The following is a 21,638-nucleotide window of genomic DNA, read 5'->3' as shown; positions in this document are numbered from 1 at the left end:
CGCTGACCACCTTGAACGGTCGTCCGTACAGGTAGGGGCGGAATTTCGACGTAGCCCAGATGTTGGCAAGGCACTCCTTCTCAGTTGTCGAATAATTAGCTTCTGCTTTGGACAGGGAATGGCTAGCGTACGCGATGACCTTCTCCACTCCGTCAATTTTCTGAACGAGGACAGCGCCTGGGCCCACACTACTTTCGTCGGTATGAATTTCGGTCTCGGCGTTTTCATCGAAGTGCGCGAGGATCGGTGGGGACTGTAAACGACGCTGAAGTTCCTTGAAGGATTCCACTTGCGGCGCTTCCCATTTAAATGGCATGTCTGCCTTTGTCAGGTGGGTCAGTGGCTCGGCAATGCCCGAAAAGTTCTTCACAAATCGTCGGTAGTACGCGCACAGTCCGAGAAATCTGTGCACAGCTTTCTTATCGGCTGGTAGCGGAAACATTGCGATAGCAGCTGTTTTCTGCAGGTCTGGGCGTACTTCCTCCTTGCTAACAATGTGGCCTAGATACAGCAGCTCTTCATAGGCAAAGTGGCACTTCTCTGCTTTCAAGGTTAGCCCGGACGATTTGATTGCGTCTAGTACTGTTCGAAGCCTTTTCAGGTGCTCCTCAAAGCTCGAGGCGAAGACAACGACGTCATCTAAATATACCAGACAAATCTGCCACTTCAGGCCTGCCAACACTGTATCCATTACTCGTTGAAATGTCGCTGGTGCGGAACAGAGACCAAACGGCAACACCTTGAACTCGAAGAGGCCATCTGGAGTGAAGAATGCGGTCTTTTCGCGATCTCTTTCATCGACCTCAATTTGCCAGTAGCCGCTCTTGAGGTCCATCGATGAGAAATATCTGGCGTTGCAGAGCCGGTACAGTGTGTCGTCGATGCGAGGGAGGGGGTAGACGTGCTTCTTTGTGATGTTGTTCAAGCGCCGGTAATCAACACAGAATCGAAGTGCACCGTCTTTATTTCTCACTAGAACAACAGGTGCCGCCCAGGGGCTCTTTGAAGGCTGGATAACGTCGTCGCGCAGAATTTCTTCCACTTGGTCCCGGATGGCTTGTCGTTCTCGCGGCGACACTCGGTAGGGGCTCTGGAGTAATGGTCGGGCGTGCTGGTCGGTTGTAATGCGATGTTTGGCAATTGGCGTTTGTCGGACTTTTGGCGACGACGAGAAGCACTGGCTGTAGCTCCGAAGGAGATAGTTGGATCTGGTCTGGTCTGTTCCGGGGCAGGGCTGGGTTTATATCGAAAGCTGGCGAGTTCGCTTGGTCAGGCGAATCTTCTACGGATGGGTCGGAGAGCGCGAAGAAGTCTCGTACGTCGGATATTTCGTCGAGGACGTCGTTCCTTTGTTAGCGTGCCGGTATTCGTCGCTGAAGTTAGTCAGCAGTACTTCGGTTTGTCCTTTGCGGAAATGTGCGATGCCTCTTGCGATCCGATTCCTCGGTCGAGAAGGAACTGCATGTTCCCCTCGATAAGGGCTTCAGTGGTATTCGCTTCCGCGGCGCCTACGTTGATGATGACGCTTGAGCAGGGTGGGACACTCACTTGTTCCTCCAGGACACTAAGCGCAGCGTGATGTTCCAGAGTTCTCAACGACGGGATGGCCTCGTCCGTGGAAAGTGTGATTATCTTGGATCGCAGGTGAATGATCGCTTGATGCTCATCAAGGAAATTCATGCCCATGATCACTTCGCGGGAACATTGCCGTAGCACTACAAAGGTCGCGGGATAGGTATGTCCCTTGAGAGTCACTCGCGCTGTGCATTGTCCTGATGGCGTAATGAGGTGGACCCCTGCGGTGCGAATTTGTGGGCAGTCCCAAGCGGTCGTTACTTTCCTGAGTTGCGCAGCGAATGTTCCGCTCATCACCGAATAATCGGCTCCTGTGTCGACAAGAGCGGTTACTTTCCGGCCGTCGATAATCACTTCTAAGTCGGTTGTCCTAGCTCTGTAGTTACACGTCGTCCTCCGCGTCGGGTCACGGCTTCGTCGGGTATGCGAATCGTGGGTGGGGCGTGTGGTCGGGGCTTTCTTGATGGTGGCGTAGTTTTGAAGGCGGTTTGCGTCGTGGTCGAGGTTGTTGTATGCGTCGTCGGTGTAGCAGGTGCGGCGTCTTGATACGGCGTGGTCGCTGGAGGATCTTCGTCGTTTCGTCGGCAAGCAACCTGACCTCCACAGGTTGCTTTGTTTAGTTTCCCCTACGGGGGCTAGGGGACCTTCCTCGGACTGCCGCGGCGTAGCTGCGGCCCCGTGATGCAAAGCGTGCGGTGGACGGTGGCGGGGAGCAGGAAAGACGGCTTGACGACCCGTACTCCCCTCTGTGCTGGTAGTCGTCGATTTCCCGTGGTCGCTGGCCGGGGAATAGTCGTGGGGCGTCGATAGCGAAACCTCGCAGGCCGCTGCGTCTGTACGGGCAGTGGCGAAGTACATAACCGGCTTCGCCGCAATGGATGCACAGCGGGCGGTTGTTGGAAGTCCTCCAGGCGTGGCACTTCCTGGGGCTTGGGCGTCGTTCGTAGACTTGGCAGGCGGGGTCAGGGAGGCGGCGTTCGGGAACAGCTGGTTCACGTCGAAGAGGCGGACTTCGGCTCCCGCGTTGGGGCTGACGACTGCGTAGTGCAGCGGCGTAGGTTAATGCTGGAGTTTCAGCAGGAGGCGAAGATGACGGAGTGCCAAGCGCATGCTGCACTTCTTCGCGTACAATTTCCTCAAGGGTCGCTACTTGAGGCTGATTGGGAGATGGTAGCAGGCGACGCAGCTCTTCCCGTACAATTTCGCGGATAACATCCCGCAGGTGGCCTGCGAATGCTGTGCCGTCCGAGAGGGCAGACGAGGTCACTTAGGGCTGTCGAGGAAAATGACGGGCTCGTGCTTCCAAGGTTTTCTCAATGGTGGCTTCTTCAGTGGCGAATTCCGCGACCGTCGTGGGTGGATTGCGGGTGAGACCGCCGAAAAGTGCCTCTTTAGCACCACGCATCAGAAGCTCCACCTTCTTCTTCTCCGTCATGTGATCGACTCGTCGAAAAAGGCGCTTCATGTCTTCTACATATGCGGTCACTGATTCGTTCGGGCGTCGGATGCGTGACTCTAGGAGCAGCTGAGCTCTTTCATTCGTGATGATGCTCGTGAAGGCCTTCAGCAACTCCCGTTTGAATAATTCCCACGTCGCTAGAGAAGCTTCGTTGTTTTCGAACCAGATTCTCGCTGGTCCTTCCAAGGCGAAGAAAACATGGCTCATCTTAGTCTGATCGTCCCAACTGTTGAACACGGCTACCCGCTCAAACTGTTCCAACCATTCCTCGGGATCCCCGCCCGGTGAAGCGTTGAACGTGGGCGGCAGTGGAGCTGGTGTCGTAGCCATGGCTGAAGTCGAAATTAAGGGTTCCTTCTTCGTTCCCGTGCGGTACCGTAGCAGTCCGACTTCTGGTGGACACCTCTGGAGACGACGGCTGCTTCGCCCTTCGCCCGCGGAGGGGACGGCTTCTGCGGCTTTCGCGGGATCTTCGAGACGGCTCGGGCTGCCCTGACGGCTCCCAGGGGGTGAGGGCGATAGGGACATCCGTTAGCACCTCCACCAGATGTTACGTAGTGGTGACTGCAGTCCGGCGAACAGGAAAACAACGAGGATGTCTTGGAAACGGAACTCTTTATTCGGGCTGACTTGCGCCCGAAAAGAACTGAATAACTCAGCGGCGGCGTAGCAACAAGTGTGCTCGTCGGTCGTCGGACAGAATGACCGCCGCTGTCGGCCGTGCTCTTTTTAAAGCTGATAGCGAATCTTCGAGATAAAGCTTTCAAAGTTACTAGAACATTCTGGCACAAACTAGAATCGGCTCCGTCCGGATGCGATCAATCGAGATAATTCTAGGCGCGTCTTGCGTCACAAACGAAGCGATAAAGCGGCGTGCCGGCAGCCTTGAAGCATGAACAAATAAACACAACAAACAAACGCTACAAAGATTCGCGGCAATATGTTTAACCTGTCAGCACTTTGGACAATGCGTCATCATTTACCAGCATAACGCCATGAATGGCATCACCGGCGCAAGAGCATGGAGGAGATAGGCGCAGTTTTATAATTGCACAGGACAGAGGATCAGTGTGCAATTACGTGTTTTTTGTTTCACAATCAAGGCAGAAATTATTTTCATATTGATGAACGAACAAAGATTTTTGGGGATATCTGTCCCTCAAATCACGAGGTTTACAAGCTTCAGATCAAAACATTAAACTAGAGTTGCTACATTTGCTCACGAAAGTCAGCTTATAAGATAACTTCAAATCAGCGGCAAATTGGTGACTACATGGCTAATGTGCCAATGTAAGAAATTGTTTGCCGCGCCTGTCGAATTTTGATGGAGGCAAAATTCTAGAGGCCAGCGTACTGTGCGATGTCAGCGCATGTTAATGAACCCCATGTGCTCAAAATTTCCAGAGCCCTTCACTACGACGTCCCCATAGCCTGAGTCGCTTTTGGACGTTAAATCCCATAAACCAAACCAAACCAAAAAATTCTTTAGTTCCGGAATCTGTGAAATATAAGATAATTGCCGGCGCACAAGAATTGGCATGCGTGACCAACTAGCCCGTCCGTTCGCCCTGAGAAAGTCTCCTGCATGCATTGGAACCTGCTGCTAAATACCTAACGTTTTTTTTTTCTATTATGATGCATTGTTGGTTTCTGCAAAATATGTATTTAAGATTATTTTTTGACTACCCAATGTCCAGTGGCGGTCATCATTAATGTTAACACGCGTGCACACTCTTTTCGATGCCATCACAATGTGGTATCGCCAGATCCGAGATACCTTCGGCTGCATGAAAAAAAAAATCGGTAGTGGTTTAGCTCTGGCTGAACCTGGAGGATTGCGAAAGCAATGAGGAGAGAGAGAGAAGCGATGGAGAGCGCGCGGCAGTGGTGGCGGCGCCGTTGCGCTAGCTATGCGCCGCTACTGCGCATGCGCAACTGGTGAGCGCGGCGGCGGCACCTCTGAGGCACCCACGCAGCGACGGCGGCGGAGCGCCAGCAGTGTGCTGTGCGACGTCACTGCTCCTCGCGCATGCGCAGTATGGCCTTACATCAGCTCCGCGAAATTGCTCGGTGACTTTCGCAACAAACAGAAGATGTAGACTATGACGTGGTAAAATATCAGTGGCGGGGTGTACGCGAAAGAAACGCACATACCTGTTCACGGCAACAGCGATTGCCACTGTACAAAGCACTAGCGGGAATGCATGACCGGAAGTCCAAGGAGAGAAATTCGCTATGGGCCACGATGTCCAGAAAGGAGGGGGATGGGTGGAATATGCGAGACGCTCCACATACGCAACATGAGCAATGCGTAGCTTGACTTCACACATGAAACGCTTGTCCGAACCGTTCGTAATCCTTACAGTGGAAAACGGCATCACATGGCTGGTTATTTTAGAAAAAAAAGCTTCGCTAATTGTCTGACTTCTGCGTGGGCACCTCCACCACACCGAAAGGGAAGGGAGGAATATGGGAGTGAGAGAACAAAGAAAGAGGGGCTGTAGTGGATGGCTCTGAAATAATTTCAACCACCTGGGGATCTCTAATGTGAACTGACATCGCACAGCACACAGGCGCCTTACGCATTTCTTCTCCATCGAAACAAGGCCGCCATGGCTGGGTCTGCAACCATGTACTCCAGCTCAGGGCGGCACAGCTTTCGTTCGTCAATGCGTAAAAGTTACGGGAGGGGGGGAAGAGCTGGGAGGGGGAATTTCTCCCCCTTGCTGAGTAGAACGGTGGCTACACAAAGGCTGGGGAGTTGTGAGTGGTGAGTGATGGACCGCTTTGTTCTCTACGTAGCTCTAGTGACAGTCGAGCGATGCACGAGGAATTCCCATATGCTCAGAGAATATGTTTTCTGAGGCAGTCTTTCTGGCAGCCAAACAGCGAACGAACAACTAGGGCAGAAGGACACGAATTAGGCAACGCAGTGCTGCAGATGACACTACAGTTTCGTTAGTAGGCACGATTTCTTGCTTTCTTTGTTTGGAAAATATGGAATGTTAAGTTTCAGGCCCTAAAGCTGTGCGTGGGCTAGGTTAGAGGTGAAAGTGGGTGGCAGTGGATTAATTTACACCATCCGGACTTCTACACGTTTCTACACGTGTATCTTTTGCGTCTGGCATAAATTGGCATGCTGCTGCTGCGGCCAGGATTCGAACTGGCAACCTTCGGCTCTGCAGCCGAAAGGCTCAGAGCCTTTGCGGCTGCTGTGTTTTGTCCTCGCAGTTTATGCGCTGGTTCACACGCACAATTAACCACTGTTAACACGGAAAATCTTTCTTCTCGGATCATTACTGGAGAGGGGTGGTTTTTGTAATGGCGGGAAAGCATTGCACGAAGCAGTGCAGAAGTCTTTCTCGCAAAAGGGAAATGACGCGACTTTGCCTATCTGGGACTTGGTAAGGCGCTCTGGCCCGATTGATGCGATTGTTAGAATCATGGCCCAGGCGAAGATTGACCCAGAACTGGAGACAGGTAGGTCAACGCAGCCTCTGCAATGAGAAGCAGTGATCACCTCACAGAGCGTATTTCTGCAAAAAAACATGGCTAGAACGTTGGAGAGAGAGAGGTGATAGTAAGGTCTCCTTACCTCGGCAATGACTGGAGGTTAGTTGGCTGGTTAAAACACACCCTTTACGAGCATCAGAGTGCTGTACTGCTAGCGTGGTGGACGCGAGTAAGCCAGCTGTGGTGACCTGTCTGGCTGATGGGTTGCTTAAGAAGCGAGGTTATCCTTTCGCTCGCCACAAAAAATATCAAGCAGAGCATTACTGTTTGCCACGTGAGCCTGTGGGAAGAGCTACACCTAGGCGCACGTAGGTACATTATCCAGGTCCACCTCGATTTGTAAACCACACAGGATCGACTCAAAAACCGGCGCAACTTCCCGCCTGTGCGGATAATATTTTAATTTACAAAAATGTAATCTTAGGAGTATTTGGCTACACGTGCTTGGGACGATGTTTTGTGTCAGGCTTTTGTTTTTCTTGCCAACAGTTGGAACGAAGCCTGAGACGCTACCCCACTCCCCTCATTTTGAAGAAAAAAATGTTCTGTTTTGACTAAACTATGACATTAGTCATGTTTTAAGGCTCCCTGTCCTTTGGGACCTATGTGTAACTCTTTGTAGCTGCTATATCACAACTTCCAAGGTCCTCCTCAAAACTGCGCTTCCACCGGAGTACATTAAATCAGACAAAGTATTTTTCTCCACTTGTGTCTGATGTTGTAGCAGGTCTACAATCTCACCTCGATATCACTTAGGTTCTTCCTCGGGGACACTCCTTTCGTGGTCACTAAGGATGTCCACATGATCAACGAGATTTTCATCAAGGACTCCAGCAAGTTTCAGGGCCGTGGAGTGAGTACTGAACTTAAACTGCTTTGCGGAGACTCAAAACCGTGCTGAATGCCTTTACTGAGCATAAAATAGCAGAAGTTAGATAACGGCATTTTTTTAATTTCATTTCTGCTAACGAGGTTAGTATTCGTAGGCAGGGAGACACGATCTCGCCAATGCTCTTCACTGCCTGCTTGCAGGAGGTATTCCGGGGTCTGGAATGGGAACAGTTGGGGATAAGAGTTAATGGAGAATACCTGAGTAATTTGCGATTCGCTGATGACATTGACTTGCTAAGCCACTCAGGACAAGAACTGCAAAGCATGATCAATCAGTTAGACAGGCAGAGCAGAACGACGGGGCTAAGAATTAACATGCAGAAAACCAAAGTAATGTTCAACAGCCTAGCAAGGGAACAGCAGTTCGCCATTGGTAGCGAGGTGCTGGAAGTAGTAAGAGAATATGTCTACTTAGGACAGGTAGTGACCGCAGATCCGGATCATGAGAGGGAAATAACTAGAAGAATAAGAATGGGGTGGAGCGCATATGGCAGGTTCTCTCAGATCATGAATGGTAGCTTACCAATATCCCTGAAGAGAAAAGTATACAACAGCTGTATCCTACCGGTACTCACCTATGGGGCAGAAACGTGGAGGCTAACAAAGAGGGTTCAGCTTAAGTTAAGAACAACGCAGCGAGCTATGGAAAGAAAAATGATAGGTGGAACGTTAAGAGATCGAAAGCTGGCGGAGTGGGTGAGGGAACAAACGCGGGTTAATGACATCTTAGTTGAAATCAAGAGGAAGAAATGGGCTTGGGCAGGGCATGTAATGCGAAGGCAAGATAACCGGTGGTCCTTAAGGGTAACGGAGTGGATTCCAAGAGAAAGCAAACGTAGCAGGGGACGGCAGAAAGTTAGGTGGGCGGATGAGATTAAGAAGTTTGCGGGGATAGAGTGGCGGCAACTGACAAAGGACAGGGTTAATTGGAAAGGCATGGGAGAGGCCTTTGCCCTGCAGTGGGTGTAGTCAGGCTGATGATGATGATGATGATGATGATGACCTCCACGACGCGCCTGTCGTTATAGCGGCGCATTGCGAAGAAGTGCTATGTGGCGTAACTCTGTAAAGAGCGTGTAGGTGAATACGCGTGAACGATTGAAAGACCCAGTCTCTTTCCTATGCAATGACAGGTGCTGCCACCCGTGGGGCTTGTGAGACTTAGCTTGTTCTTTCTGAGCAACCTTTGCCACTTGCCAGGGTGGTCCGTTTGAACGAAATGCCGTGGGCAGGTTGTGACGACGCTAGAAGGTCAAGTGACTTAGGTGGCCCAACTAGATCGCAGGAACGGCCGGTTGCCCCGGCTGCAAGGCTTCAAACGGTGGCCAACGCTGGCGCCGAGTCTGGGCAGGTTTTTTCCTACAAGGGGGTACTAGCGCTTTCGAGTTGAAAACTACGTTGATGCATTGCATTTTGCTTGCGAAGACGGCCATTGAGGGTGATACGGGGCAGTTCAGTTTCTGTTTTTTTTTTTCCTACCTTACAAAAGCTGCGCTTTCAATGAAAGCAACAACTAATAAATTTGTTTGTTTATTGGTCTTTCATTACATATAATGGAGAAGCTAAGGCAAAAAGCTGCGTACGCAGCTTGACTAAGGCCCTATCCCCTCAAAGGCAAAACAGCAGTGAACACAGACCGAACACCGATCAGAAACTAGTAACAAGGAATAAGGAAGACAATAGTTACAGATGTACAATAGATTCAAGTATCTGCGCAAAAGAAAAACAAATTTTGGTTAGGAGCAAACACAAAATGCAGTGATAGGCCAAGTCGACAATGTACACAATGTAGAAATTATGGGTACGGAAGGAGCATGTGTAGCTCAGCATAATATGACGTGAAGCAATGAAGGCACATAAAAATGTCTAGCGCATCATTTGACATAGAAAAACAAAGGAAAAAACGGTTAGGTTCTTATTCGCTGAGCATTAAAAATAGCGATAAGGACACAAAAGTATGGTACAGCTGCCAATTGCTTAAGATATAAAGCTAATAAGGACATTACAAAAATAGTGTCGTGAATTATCATGAAGGAAAAAAAAAGTTGTTTTAAATATTTGAGGTGAATGTTAAGAATGTCTATATTTTCTTGAAGAAAATTGTAGAGAAGAGTTGGTATCTGATATTTTAGAGATTGTGTTGCATAATTAGTTCGATAATGCTCTACTTTCCAGTATAAGGGATTTCGCGTATTATAACCCGATGGCTCTTTGATTTCCAACTCACCAAGGTTAATAAGATAATTATTGTGCTGTAGTTTACCACGAATCAAACATTTACAAAGCTGGTATCTATGTATATCATTAACGCTTAGCAAATTTAGGTTATGGAGCAAGGGTGCAATCGGATGATCGTAGGCAGAACGGGTTATAACACGGATTGCCTTATTTTGGAGCCGGGACAGTTTTAACTTGCTGCTTAGTGTGGTAGTACCCCATACAAGAATGCAATAATTTATGTGCGACATGAACAGAGAATTGTATAGGATTAATGCTATTTTCTGTGGAAGGTAGTCTCTATGGCGATGAAAAATACCTACCATGTTTCCTAACTTGGAAGCTATATGGTCCACATGGGCGTCCCAAGACAAGGTTTCTGTAAATAATACGCCTAGCGTTTTAAAACTAGGTACAATCTCTACTGGCGCCGAAGTATAGAAGTATTTTAACGCTTTTCATTATACCATCTTAATCAGGCTTCAGTCTATTGGTACGGACGAACTTAAATTTGCCCTAAACTTCCCTGTAAGGCCGAGAGAGGGGCGGCAGTTTAGAATTGATAGCTCCCTCATAATGTGATCTGAATCATTATGAGTGCATGGCTTACCCTGTGGCAAGAGGCGTCTGTCGACTGTTAGCAAAACCGCTGCGCCTCGCAGCGGGCTCGGCGAGAAGGAGCGAATTGAGAAACGAGTTGACACCCGTGTTTGCCGCCTAGAGCCAAATTTAATAGAGGTAACAACATGAAACAACGCCGGAATGCCGAGCAGAAGAAAGCGATAAAGTGGCTGGGTCCGGAGACGGAGCATGCACGAGGAGGATATACAGCAATTCGCCAGAATAACAAAGAGTGGTCACGGGGTTCTACAGAGTTATACACAACTTGTAGCACAAAACATGGCACCGAGTAGAAGAATACAAACACCAGCGCTCACACTGCCAAGTGCCTATACGGCCTACTGCCCACTACCTACACACTGCCTACACAGAAAGCACTGTCCCATATTTTACCAGATGTGGCATACTTCATATAAAACAGCTGTTTAAACAAAAACTATCTCTGGAAGCGCTACGCGAATACCGTGCAGATATGAGGAAATTTTATGAAAACTATCAAGCTAAGCAGTCCCCGTATGAACTAAGACAGAGCGAAATAGTTAAGACCACATCAGGTACAAATTATGTCACACAGGTTATCGTCGCAAATACCAAAACTCATCAACAAGTACCCCGACGTATTAAACATAATGAGTTCTGTTGTCTCTCCAGTTCAGTTCAAAAAGCAAGTTGAAGCAATATTTTTATCTGAGCAGGAGGTGCATGGAGCCAACTCTTGGTGCTATTACCCTGTATTATGTCGTAGATAATATTTCATTACTTGTGTACAATGGTACGATCCACATTATCAATTTTTGTTTGGTGAAACACTTTTATTTACTGATAAAATTAATGCAGTAGGTAAGACATAGCGTTTGTGCTATTACAATCTAAATGAGTTATTTTCCTTTCCCTTCTACACAGAGATTAGAGTGTAACCTAAGACGGTGTGTATCTTACTGCATTTGTATTGATGTGTTATACTTGCGTCTGCGTATGATGTATAATCATATGTACACATGTGCTGCCTATGCTGTCAGGGGGGCTTAGCCTAGTCAGGTCCCATCCGGGCCTTTTGCTATTGCCTCCTGAGCCAATTTGTTTGAAATGGTCTCAAATAAAAAAGAAATAAAGACATAGTGTCTCCGCTGACGCCACAGTGTTATATATTTGTACTTAGTGACGTATATGACAATATAATTCCACATATATGTACACTGTGCCGTTTGTTGCCCTGCTAATTTTTTTGTGATGCACCACCTTACCCGGCTAATTCCTCCCTTATTTCATGGACTTACTGCCGAGTATCGCAGTTTTCCTGTGAGTTTTTGATTTACTATCCAAAAAGGTCAAGCTCCACAACCGAGAACATTGCTCCAAGCCAGGCACGAGCACAGTCATCCGTATCTTCTGCCACGTTATCTGAATAGCGCCGTTGCTGATGCAGTTGTCACGTGATCTGACTACTACCGTCAGTGCCTCTACCCACAAACGGGCCATTAACAGCTGCGCCGTGCAACATTTTCTGTGTGCGAGCAGCTTTTCAACCCACGCCGGCAAGCAGCCAGCAGCTTGCTTGGCTGACGCCTGTGATCACTCGGCCATCGACGTGACGTTTCGGACACTGTTCACGGCACCAGCCTGTTAGGCGGGCAGTAGCGCTGCAATCGGTTGGTAATGTTGCCTGAATCTAGAGCCAGTAAGTGTCTTTAGAACATGGACTACTACGCAGGCTTGATTCCAGAGCACACGGGCGTTCTACTTGTCAACAACGTTTGCATTACTTTCAAGCACGCGATCGCGGACAGGCGCATGAAGGCGTATCTGAGGTTTAAAGAGATAGTGTGAATGCCGCCCTATACATATGAGACCGATTCGAAGTCTCCGAGAGTGCACGGCCTACTACATCGGAAGAGCGGGAATTCAATGGAGATGCCAGAGATGTTGCAGTAGAGTGCTATATATACCGCGTTAAGGGTTGGCATCTTTTTTTAGCGTTCGCTGTCCGATTTTGCACAAAGAACGCTTTCTTTCAGTCATTTTCACCTCGGACGGCAGCGGAGTGGAATCCTCCCGCACTGACAGCAACGACTGATGTTACCATCTTTTCAAGAACGCCTTATTTAACATTGTACTTGTATAAGTAGACACTTCTGCGCATTTTTTAGAACAAAACAATTCAGTTTATTGTATTGTTGTTTTTCGTTTTATGCCTGTAACCATTACCTTCTCTGATGCCAGTGGCCCTGTGGGTACGATATAAATAAATAAATAAACAAATTTCGCATTAGGAAGTAACGTAATCGTCGGCAATTTTTTAGCTTCGCGAATGGCATGCGTTTGAAAGAAAACTGCACCCAAATTATCCCAGCTTTCTGTCTTTACAATACAATCTTCTGGTAACTTTCCTTTTATTCTTGCTCAGCATGCCTTGAACATCTACGAGCTGGACACTCTCTTCACAAGGATGCTGGCATTTTCTAAGGGTGCAATTTGGAAGGATGCTCGATATTGTATGGCACAGTTCTTCACGCCGTCGAAGGTAAAAGCGGTAAGCCCATTTTTTTTTTCTGACGTCTTTGAAAAAATTGTTCTTGGCAGGAATCATCCCTTGCCTTAGCGGAACGTTTTCTTCAACTCAAGGCAAAAAAACTATAATTGCACATTATTAACTACCCATATCATCAGCAGCAAGATGGTGTTTGCAGCAAGAATGCAGCCTGCTTGATTCAATTCCATTTGACCTCATACTCCCTCGGCTGCCTGCACAGTTTCCCTGCAAATTTTCTGATTTAAATAACTCACCTGTCGTCCTGTCGCCTATGACTGCGTTGTGTTTCCTTAGACTCCGCTGCAACCTCATAATACCTTAATTTATCTGTTATCCAGATGACATGCCTACACCATTAGCGTCGGCTGCAAATGATTTTGCTATCTTGTGAAAACAGCAAGTTCACTCCCTAATACACGATATTCGTTTTTTCATTGCGTTCGGCCATGTGACGTTCTGTGCCATAAATCTGTGGCTACGTTGCCCTTAATTTCTGTCTTTTTTTTCTTCATTAGCGTAGATGTTTCAACCGCATAGGCGAATAGTGGCAAGGTTCTGAATTAACGTATTTTTCTTTTGGGGACATCCTCAACCATGGCTGAAGATATCAGAACACTTTCGTAATTATACCCATGCCCCTGATAATTTTTTTATTTGATTTGTACATATTGCGGCCCCTACAGGGGCAATCGTAGAAGTGGACATATACGAGCATCGTAGATAGAATGAAAACTATAAGACACGGAAGGAAAAATTAAAATACCGAGGTTGAAAACTACACAAATTAGAAGCGTGGGAAGAGTAAGTAAAGTATTATGTATTAGTTATGGCATGCATAAATCTGTCTGTTGGGAGGGAACGCACTGCACCGGGCAGTGTAATCCGATGTTCAGCGGTTTATGGTTTATGAAGGTTTAACGTTCAAAAGGGACTCAGGTTTTGAGGGACGCCATAGTGGAGGGCTCCGGAAATATCGACTACCCGGGGCTCTTCAACGTGTACTGACATCGCACAGTACACGGGAATCTAAAATTTCGCCTCCATCGAAATTCGACCAGAGCGGCTGAGATCAAACCCGCGTCCTTCGGGTGGTGGCGGTGGTGGTAGTGATGAAAACATTTATAAAGAAGGGACAGGTGGTATGTTTGGATCAGCCCGTAAGGGACCGATCCTTACAAGTACTAGGTGGAGGTCCCTAGTATGGGACCCCAGTGGCGGTGGCCGCCGCCCGGGTGCGGCCGACTCAGGCTTTTTGGGCCTGTAAGTCGTGGCAGCCGAGCAGGGTCGCCTACCAGTCCACCCGGGTTGGGTTGGGGGATGGGGGGAATAGCCGGGTTGGAGGAGCAGGCCCACATCATGAGATAGGTGTCCGAAGACACCCCTCTACTGTGCGGGAAGCTGCCGTTAAAGGAGGGTTCAATATGTGTCAGTGCTGCCGGGCGCAGCAAAGTATTAATGAGAAGGCGGAGAAAGAGCCGCTCATCCGCTTTCTTGAGGCCTTTACATGGGCAAGGATAAAGGCGATGACTATCTTGATAGTAGGTTGTAACATCTTTGAACGTATAGATCGGATTAAAATCGGGTTCCTGATCGGCTGGGGTCCGCGGCCGAGTGCCTTAACCACTGAGCCACCACGGGAGCTTGGTGTACAATACTACCCGGAAAGAAACTGCATTCTGATTTGGTTTATTGGGGTTTAACGTCCCAGAGAAACTGAGGCTATGAGGAACGCCGTAGTGAAGGGGTGCGGAAATTTCGACCACCTGGGGTTCTTTCACGTGCACTGACATCGCACAGTACTCGGGCCTATAGAAATTCCCCGCCATTGAAATTCGGCCGCCGCGGCCGGAATCCAACCCGCGTCTTTCGGGTCAGCAGCCGAGCGCCGTAACCATGGAGCCACCACGGCGGCTAAACTGTATTTTGAACGTATTAGTGATTAGTGAAAGCAAATTAAGGCAAGAGATTGATTGTGATGACTTCTTGTTGGCGATGGTATGGCACTCGTGATGTACCTGTCACTTGAGAGTCGGTAGTGGTAATATACGACACAGTGAACGAAGTTTAACGATTGAAGTTGTCTACGAGTGGCGAGGGTAATTATTTGTAATCATTCTAGGTTAGAGGAGAGTGAAAAATCACGGCGATATTTGTCACATATGAAACGAACTGAATTCCTTTGGATGGCGTCAATTTTCTTGATATACGTTACCTTGTAAAGATTACACACAAAGTGTCCATAACCCAGAATTGGACGGATTAGGAATTTATACATGTAACCTTGTTTTCTTCGGAGGTTGGCTTAATGTTCGTTTAACACATCCTAATTTGTTCAGGGCTGTATTACAAATGAAGTCAATATGTTTGGACCATGGTCAGGTGGTGGCAAAAATAATCCCTAGATGCTTGTACTCGAACGCTCTTTGAAGGGGTACATTATGAAAAGAATAATCCAAAATCAGTGAAGAGGAACTATTACTGAATGTCATGACAACAGTTTTGCGGAGATTAATATTCATCTGCCAACTTTCGGCCATTTACGGAAGTTGGAAAATAATTCATTAATGCGAGAATAATCATCTGAAGAGTGAAATGACACACAAAACAGAATCATCTGCTTACATGCAAATGTTCGAAGTGATGTTACAAGGCAGGTCATTAAAATATAATAGAAAAAATAAAGGTCCTAAGACCGAGCCTTGCGACACACTAGATGTTACAGAGGCGACGAAAGAGAGCTTTGAACTGCATTTAAAAAACTGTAAATGATCGGAGAGGATATTAGAGATCGAATTTACTAAAGTCGACCTCCTCAATATGATATTTAATTTGAATATGAACTTAAAATGAATCACTGTGTCAAAGGATTTTCAAAAACCAATGAAAAGCGCGTCAATTTCACAACCACTTACAAAAAAGACGGCGCAACAGATGAAGACAAAGGAGGCACGCATAACGGCAGGACCGGTAATTCTCATGCACCATCTAGCCCATACAAGAGTTCTAGTTGACATCCACGGTCCAGATTATGAGCAATGTGATGCACGAATTCCGATAATTGGGTAGATGTCGTAAAACCTCTTCTAATACCATGCTGAACATCAGATAAAACATTATTCGATTCATGAAATTGTACGACGTGTGTTGGATAATATGCTCAAACATTTTACATGACGGCGATGTAAGCAAGATAGGCCTGTAGTTGTCAAGATGTTCCTTATTGCCTGACTTAAATAATGACAGAACATTTGCAAGTTTCAGGACTTAGGTAAAATACCATAAGAGATTTAATAAGCAGAATACGCAGATAATGACATGTTCGCAATGAATATTTAACGAGGAATTGCGTTTATTTTTTCAATTTATTTCTCATTCCGCATCCGCGGTTAGTATTTGAACAATAAAAGCGGAAATGTCTCTACACACTGCGGAATTTGTTTTTAGTCGACTGTTGAAGATGTTTTTCTCGCTCTTACTAATGTTATTCAGCATATTTTGTTGCATTCTCGCTGTGTATGTCATCATTCTCGCGCTTCACTTTATCCTCTGACCTATACGACGTCTGTTAGAAAAGTATCCGACTTTATTTTTTTTTGCGAACACCTGATGGATATGAAGCAAGTGCGCTTACAGCAGCCGACCTTGAACCCTCGTGCGCATGCACGAATTTTTTCCCGCCTGTCGACAGCGTCAGTCGCTGGGAAGCAGCGTTTGAGTGAGGCAGTGCGCAGTGCTGTCGTCGGTTTTTTGTTGCAAGGAAAATGGCGGAGCGAGAGGAGCAGCGCTACTACCTCAAATTTTGCCATAAACTTGGCGATAGCCAAGTGGAAACCATTCGAAATGTTCAGACGGCTTTCAGTGATGATGCTATGAGCAGCACACAGATTAAGCTGTGGTGCAACTGGTTTAAAGACGGCCGCACATCCGTGGAGAGAGAGCCACGCTCCGGTCGGCCATCAACATGCCGAAATGACCAGGTAATTTCCGAAGTGACCGCTGTGGTGATGCGGAACTGTTGTGTGACTATCCGAGAAATTGCGGGAGAGGTGGACATCAGCAATTTTTCTGCACATTCCATTATCACCGAAGATTTGGCCATGGAGAGAGTGGCAGCGAAATTTGTGCCGAAGCTGCTGACGGTGGAGAAAAAGCAGCTTCGTGTTGAAGTCTCACAGGAGATGCTGGATTCCACAAGCAGTTACCCTGACTTCACCGACGCCGTAATCACTAGTGACGAGTCTTGGGTGTACGGGTACGACCCGGAAACCAAATCCCAGTCGTCACAGAGGACGCATTCCACGTCACCAAGACCAAAGAAGGCCCGCCAAGTGCGCAGCAATGTCAAAGTGATGCTGACTGCTTTTTTGACTCCCTCTGTGTGGCACACCACGAGTACACACCCCACAGGGTCAAAGAATGACTAAAGAGTACTACAGGGATGTCCTCCATCGCCTACGTGGTGCTGTGCGGCGCAAGAGACCGGAATTGAGGTCAACAAGAAATTGGCGCATCCCTAGCGGCATTTCTCCTGCACATTCCTCGCATTTGATTCAGACTTTTCTGGCGAAAAACCAGCATCCTGTAGTTCAACAGGCTCCTTACTCTCCTGATATGTCCCCCTACGACTTCTGGCTGTTTCCTAAAATCAAGAGGCCATTGGAAGGAGCGCGATTTCAGAAAAGAAAGGACATTATGGCTGCAACGACAGCAGAGCTAAATTCCATTCCGAAAAGGGCCTTTTCGGAATACTTCCAACAATGGCAGCACCGCTAGGAGATCTATATGGAGCCCCAAGGAGACTACTTTGAAGGTTATGAGGTTTCTAACGCTCCAGTTATGCCAGTTTTTTTTCTTCGGCCAAAGGTCGGATACTTTTCTAACAGACCTCGTATAGAAAAGCAGTCGTAACCATCCTCAGTGTTTTGATGTTCGCTGTAATAGAAATGCCTCTCTCATATCCCTGGAATTCACTATCTCCTATGGCAGCAGCGACCACCTCGTCACCGCAAACTATCAAGTCTAATCGGCCCACCTCGCTATCTGCCACCACCTGGTGCACCTGCCTTTTCTGGGAACCGACTTCATTACCCTAAGGACCCATCAGTTACCTTGTCTTCTCCTTATACGCCCTGCCCGCGCTCGTCTGCTCCTCTTGAGTTCTACTAAGATATCAGCCACTCGCATTTGTTCTTTAATCCATTCTGGTACCTTCCTGCTTGGTAATGTTACATCTAGCATGTTCCTTTCAATGACGCTCTCTCGTCCTCTTGTTCATGAAGCCTTTCAAGCCTTTCTGTTAGCATCCAAGGTTCCATTCGTTATACAAAAGCTAGCGCAAAACACGACACACACAAGAAAGGTAGACAGGACAACGCGCTTCCTGTCTACCTTTCTTGTGTGTGTCGTGTTTTGCGCTTGCTTTTGTACGAAGAAAAATGCACCAACTAGCCCAGCAACAAGTGTTACTTGAGTATCTTTCCATTCGTTAGGTGAATATTGCGAAGATAGCAGTGTTTCCCCTTGAAGGCTATTGGTAAGATGGTATTTATAACCTGCGAGTTCCTGCCAAGTGCACTCCACCACATTATTCTCCTATCAACTTTATTCTGTTGGTTCCCATACATGGGCTGTACTTATCCTCAGTAAATATAATCCCGCACTGCTCCCAAGACGTCGCTGCTCAATACTAATTAGTTATATTCACGTTAATTATATTCATATCCATTCTTGTTTTTTGCCTGCCTTGGTCTTCGTTCATGTACCATTCCAATTCGCCCTCTTAGGTGCAGAACAAGGCAATACCAACAAGAGATGAGAGATAAACAAGGTGCTCTGGACTAAGTTCTATCCTCAACCCTTCCGAATTCATATACTCAGTTTGGCTCAGTAGCTGAACGCTATGGCGTTGAACTGCTGAGAAGAATGTAGCAGGACTCCATACCGATCACGGTTCTATTGTATCAGAAGCGCCGACATCGTTCTGCCCGAGCGCGTTACAGAGCTTAGCGCTAAGCTATCGTCAAAGCTTTTGCGTCAGCATCGGAGCGACTTTTAACTGGAGGGTGGTTGCCACGGGAACTACCCTGCTAGGGTAATGGAATCAATTCCAAGAGAAGGCAAGCGTAGCAGGGGGCGGCAGAAAGTTAAGTGGACGGATGAGATTAAGAAGTTTGCGGAGCTGCGGTGGCCCCTGCTGGCAAAGGACATGGTAAATTGGAGAGACATGAGAGAGGCCTTTGCCCTGCAGTGGGCGTAGTCTGGATGATGATGATGATGATGAGGCCACACCCCTTCACGATGCGCTTGGTTGACCGGTGAACAACCGCCCAGCTGCAGCGCAGTATGATTATTACTTGTGCGCTCGTGGCCAGTTCGTATCCTTGGGAGCTCAGAGGGGAAATCCGGCGGGGCTTGAGTAACCATGGCAGATACAGGGCGATCGGATCAGCTGGACTCTGCAGCCAAAATGCGGCGCGCTTGTGAGCATGCGAAGCGTTATCAATGACAAAATGCCGCTGAACGCGTGGCAGAAGACATTGCGGTCAAAGTGCAGGTCACCAGACGTGCGCCGCATATTGTTATTCAAATTTATTGTAAATGTTTTTGAGAACTGTCAACCGCAGGTTCCTTTGCGTTGAGACTGCACACACATCTTAGGTATTGCGGACACTTCGGTCTCCTATCAAGTTTGCCATCAGATCTTGCCTAGTTGAGCCACGCATGACACAAACCCGTAATCGTATGCGCCGAGATCGACGACCTGAAAGCACTAGCGCCTGGTTGCCGCCAATGGACTGCGGTGGAGCCTATCAAAGGAACCGCCCATAGGCTGCCTCGACCCAGCGTTAACCCGAGCACCTTGAGTCATTTGCCGCGGCGCCTTTCGCGTCGTGGCGCTGTGCTCTGTAGACATTACATGGCGCACCACTACCCTTTGTCTGTTTTCGGTTCCTCAGTCACGGCGTAGTAGATGATTACGGGTTTGCGTCAAGCGTGGCTGAACAAGGTAAGTTCAGTTCTCAGCTAACTATGACACAAAAGGCACCTTAATACGCAAGCTTTGTGTGCGATTTCACCGCAAAGGAGTCTTTGGTTGGGACGGGAGAATTTTTCAAAATTGGTGCAATAAAACTACAAAGCACTGGATTTTCTTCTGGGGGGAAATAGAAAAACCTTGGTTTAGCAGGTCCCGGATCATAAAAGAACTTCCGCCTACTAAACGTATATAGAAGTATCAACGGCGTGCTTGAGAAGTCGAACATTAGGGTGAACGCCACCGTCCAAAGGTAGGTTGGCCGTAGTAATTATTTTTATAGGCACGCTGAATTTCTTACTACGTAAAAACGTAGTTTTTTCGTGCAATATTCTGCCTTTTTGGTCACCTCGCCGTCACTCAACAGGTGCTGCCCTCTTTGTTGAACGCCGAGCAAGAGTTCATCAGGGTCTTAGGCGAGCATGCTGACCACGATGCCGAGACGGAAATCAACAGCTTGTGCGAGCGGTTCACCTTCGACGCCATTGGGAAGGCTGCGTACGGCATCGACACGGACGTGCAAAGGAATCCGGAGAACCCGCTGTTCAAGAGTGCTCTCGCCGTCCTCCCGAGCCTACATAGCGGATTTTTCTACGAGCTTGGTCGTGAGAAATATTTCTTTAGCTGTTGTCATGTTTACATTTGAACTTGGGCTTAATTAATCAGGTAGCGGAGCCCTGTATCACTAGCTGTGGCACCCTCTGGTGAGCACTAGAAAGATTGATGGCTACAAAAAAAAGCAGAGACACAAAATGAAACAAGCTAGCTGCACAAAACGAAATTGCGCATGGTCGTCGGCTTGTGCACAGAAGGTATGCTTCAGGTTTGGAAGGCGCCAGCTGAGGCTTCGATGTGAACGGCGTGTGCTGACAGCTGTCGCTTGCATCTGAAACTGCTGTAAGAAGGAAGTTGGCATCCGTGGGGCTAGCTGTCTGTTTGTTTTGAATCAGTGGAACTCACGGAAGGGCAGAGGTGGAGAGGGGAGCATGCGCCGTGCGGCCGTCTATAAAAAAAAGAGGGTTTTGTTGCCTCACAAGGGCTCAGGATATCGCGCTCGCATGAGATGTTGAAAGAAGAAGTTGCGCGTGCCGCCATGTGCTTGCATTCCTAGCGTCTTCTCTAGAGAAACTTGTTTTAAACATCTGTTGCTTCTAGCCTCCGATTTAGACACATTCAGGCATGGAAAGACCGGCGAACCTGAAAGGGAATATGAATTCGAGCATTTCGGTACTCTCCGTCCAAATTTTATCAATCATAGCGCTCCATAAAGGCCTCGGCGCAGCGTGAGCTCAATCGCTTTGTTCGGGCTTTCAATGTTCTTGAACAACGACGAAAATTCCTAGGCTTAAAGCAGCCGAAGTGGTGGGCTCAACTGCCACAGTCGGCTGGGTACCCTCCTGTTTCCTGCAATTGGTACAAGCCGTCCCTCGGACTGATGCTCGGATTTACAGTGTGGAAGGCTTGGGACGAACGAATATGATTGTTACCGTCAATGGACCAAACTGCTTACGTTTTCAGAAAGCCTGCATCATTGGTCGTGGCTGCTCAAGATACCTGTGAATCTCATGAAGCGTATATTCAACAACCCCCTGAGCGAACTCACCCAGAAAGTAAAGGACGTCATTCATTACCGACGAAAGAATCCACAGGTTTGGAACCCCACACTTTGTGCTTCAATGAAAAGTACCAAGGACTGCTTCTTTCAAGCTTTTATATTTGCGTGCAGAATGGTCTCTCAGGTGCAGGCAAACAAATGCGGCAGGGGGAGCGCGCATTCAGGTGAAACATGAATTGAATAG

General features: G+C 47.8%; 1 protein-coding gene across 1 annotated transcript in view; it reads left to right on the top strand.

Moving 5' to 3' along the window:
- The window catches only part of LOC149347348 (putative cytochrome P450 6a13), a 64,487-nt gene that overhangs the window by 10,068 nt on the left and 32,781 nt on the right, over positions 1 to 21,638 (top strand). The window contains exons 4-7 of the mRNA XM_089585560.1: positions 7,304 to 7,400; positions 12,681 to 12,806; positions 20,207 to 20,444; positions 21,358 to 21,488. Coding sequence (XP_089441686.1) covers positions 7,304 to 7,400; positions 12,681 to 12,806; positions 20,207 to 20,444; positions 21,358 to 21,488 — 592 coding nt within the window. The remainder of the gene's footprint in view (positions 1 to 7,303; positions 7,401 to 12,680; positions 12,807 to 20,206; positions 20,445 to 21,357; positions 21,489 to 21,638) is intronic.

The sequence above is a fragment of the Amblyomma mixtum genome, chromosome 4, assembly GCF_055824585.1.
Source record: "Amblyomma mixtum isolate Tamu chromosome 4, ASM5582458v1, whole genome shotgun sequence".
NCBI classification, from domain to species: domain Eukaryota; kingdom Metazoa; phylum Arthropoda; class Arachnida; order Ixodida; family Ixodidae; genus Amblyomma; species Amblyomma mixtum.
Note: the sequence above shows the minus strand (reverse complement) of the source record. Positions and strands in the feature narration are given on the sequence as shown.